General features: G+C 47.0%; 1 protein-coding gene across 1 annotated transcript in view; it reads right to left on the minus strand.

Annotated features, from left to right (window-relative positions):
• The window catches only part of gje1 (gap junction protein epsilon 1), a 4,208-nt gene extending 4,037 nt beyond the window's left edge, over positions 1-171 (minus strand). The window contains exon 1 of the mRNA XM_037686022.1: positions 98-171. Within this exon, the coding sequence (XP_037541950.1) occupies positions 98-166 (69 nt within the window). The 5' untranslated portion in view covers positions 167-171. The remainder of the gene's footprint in view (positions 1-97) is intronic.
• Between the last annotated feature and the right edge of the window lie 387 nt (positions 172-558).

Raw genomic sequence — 558 nt, forward strand, 5'->3', positions numbered from 1 at the left:
GGGGCCCCCAACACAGAACGAGGAGCCGCCGGGGCCCCCAACACAGACAGACAAGTCAGACCCAACTCAACCAGTCAAAGAACACGGTGCCACACACCAACCGTAACCCCGGGGCCGTGCTGTTCATCCCCCCCCTCTGTCTTCCATCCACAAATCCTGAATTCATCCCGACTGCCGGAGCTGCAGGGTCAGAGAGCAGAGTCAAAGCAGGTGGAGGACAGGTGAAGCACTTCCTGTTGGGCCTTTCAAAATAAACAGCAAACAGGAAAAGATCATTTCAGAACAAGGATCATGAAGTTTGCGGCGCCACATTAAAACTCTTCTTCAGAAAACGTCTTCTTGTGAACGCTGACTCTGCATCTGCACCGCTGTTTTACCTACGTCTTTTACAACCTAACTACTTCTGCAAACCTTCAGCTATTTTAGCCATTCACAAATCAAAACATTAGGCTCATTCAGCAGATGGGTGCTCTGACTTTTGGTTTTTGTAACTTTTATACTTTTTAAAATGTTTAACTTTATCCACAGAAATGTTCCCATTGAAACTCGTCTTCATTT

Source organism: Nematolebias whitei, chromosome 12 (assembly GCF_014905685.2).
Source record: "Nematolebias whitei isolate Nwh7 chromosome 12, NemWhi1, whole genome shotgun sequence".
In the NCBI taxonomy this organism is placed as follows: Eukaryota; Metazoa; Chordata; class Actinopteri; order Cyprinodontiformes; family Rivulidae; genus Nematolebias; species Nematolebias whitei.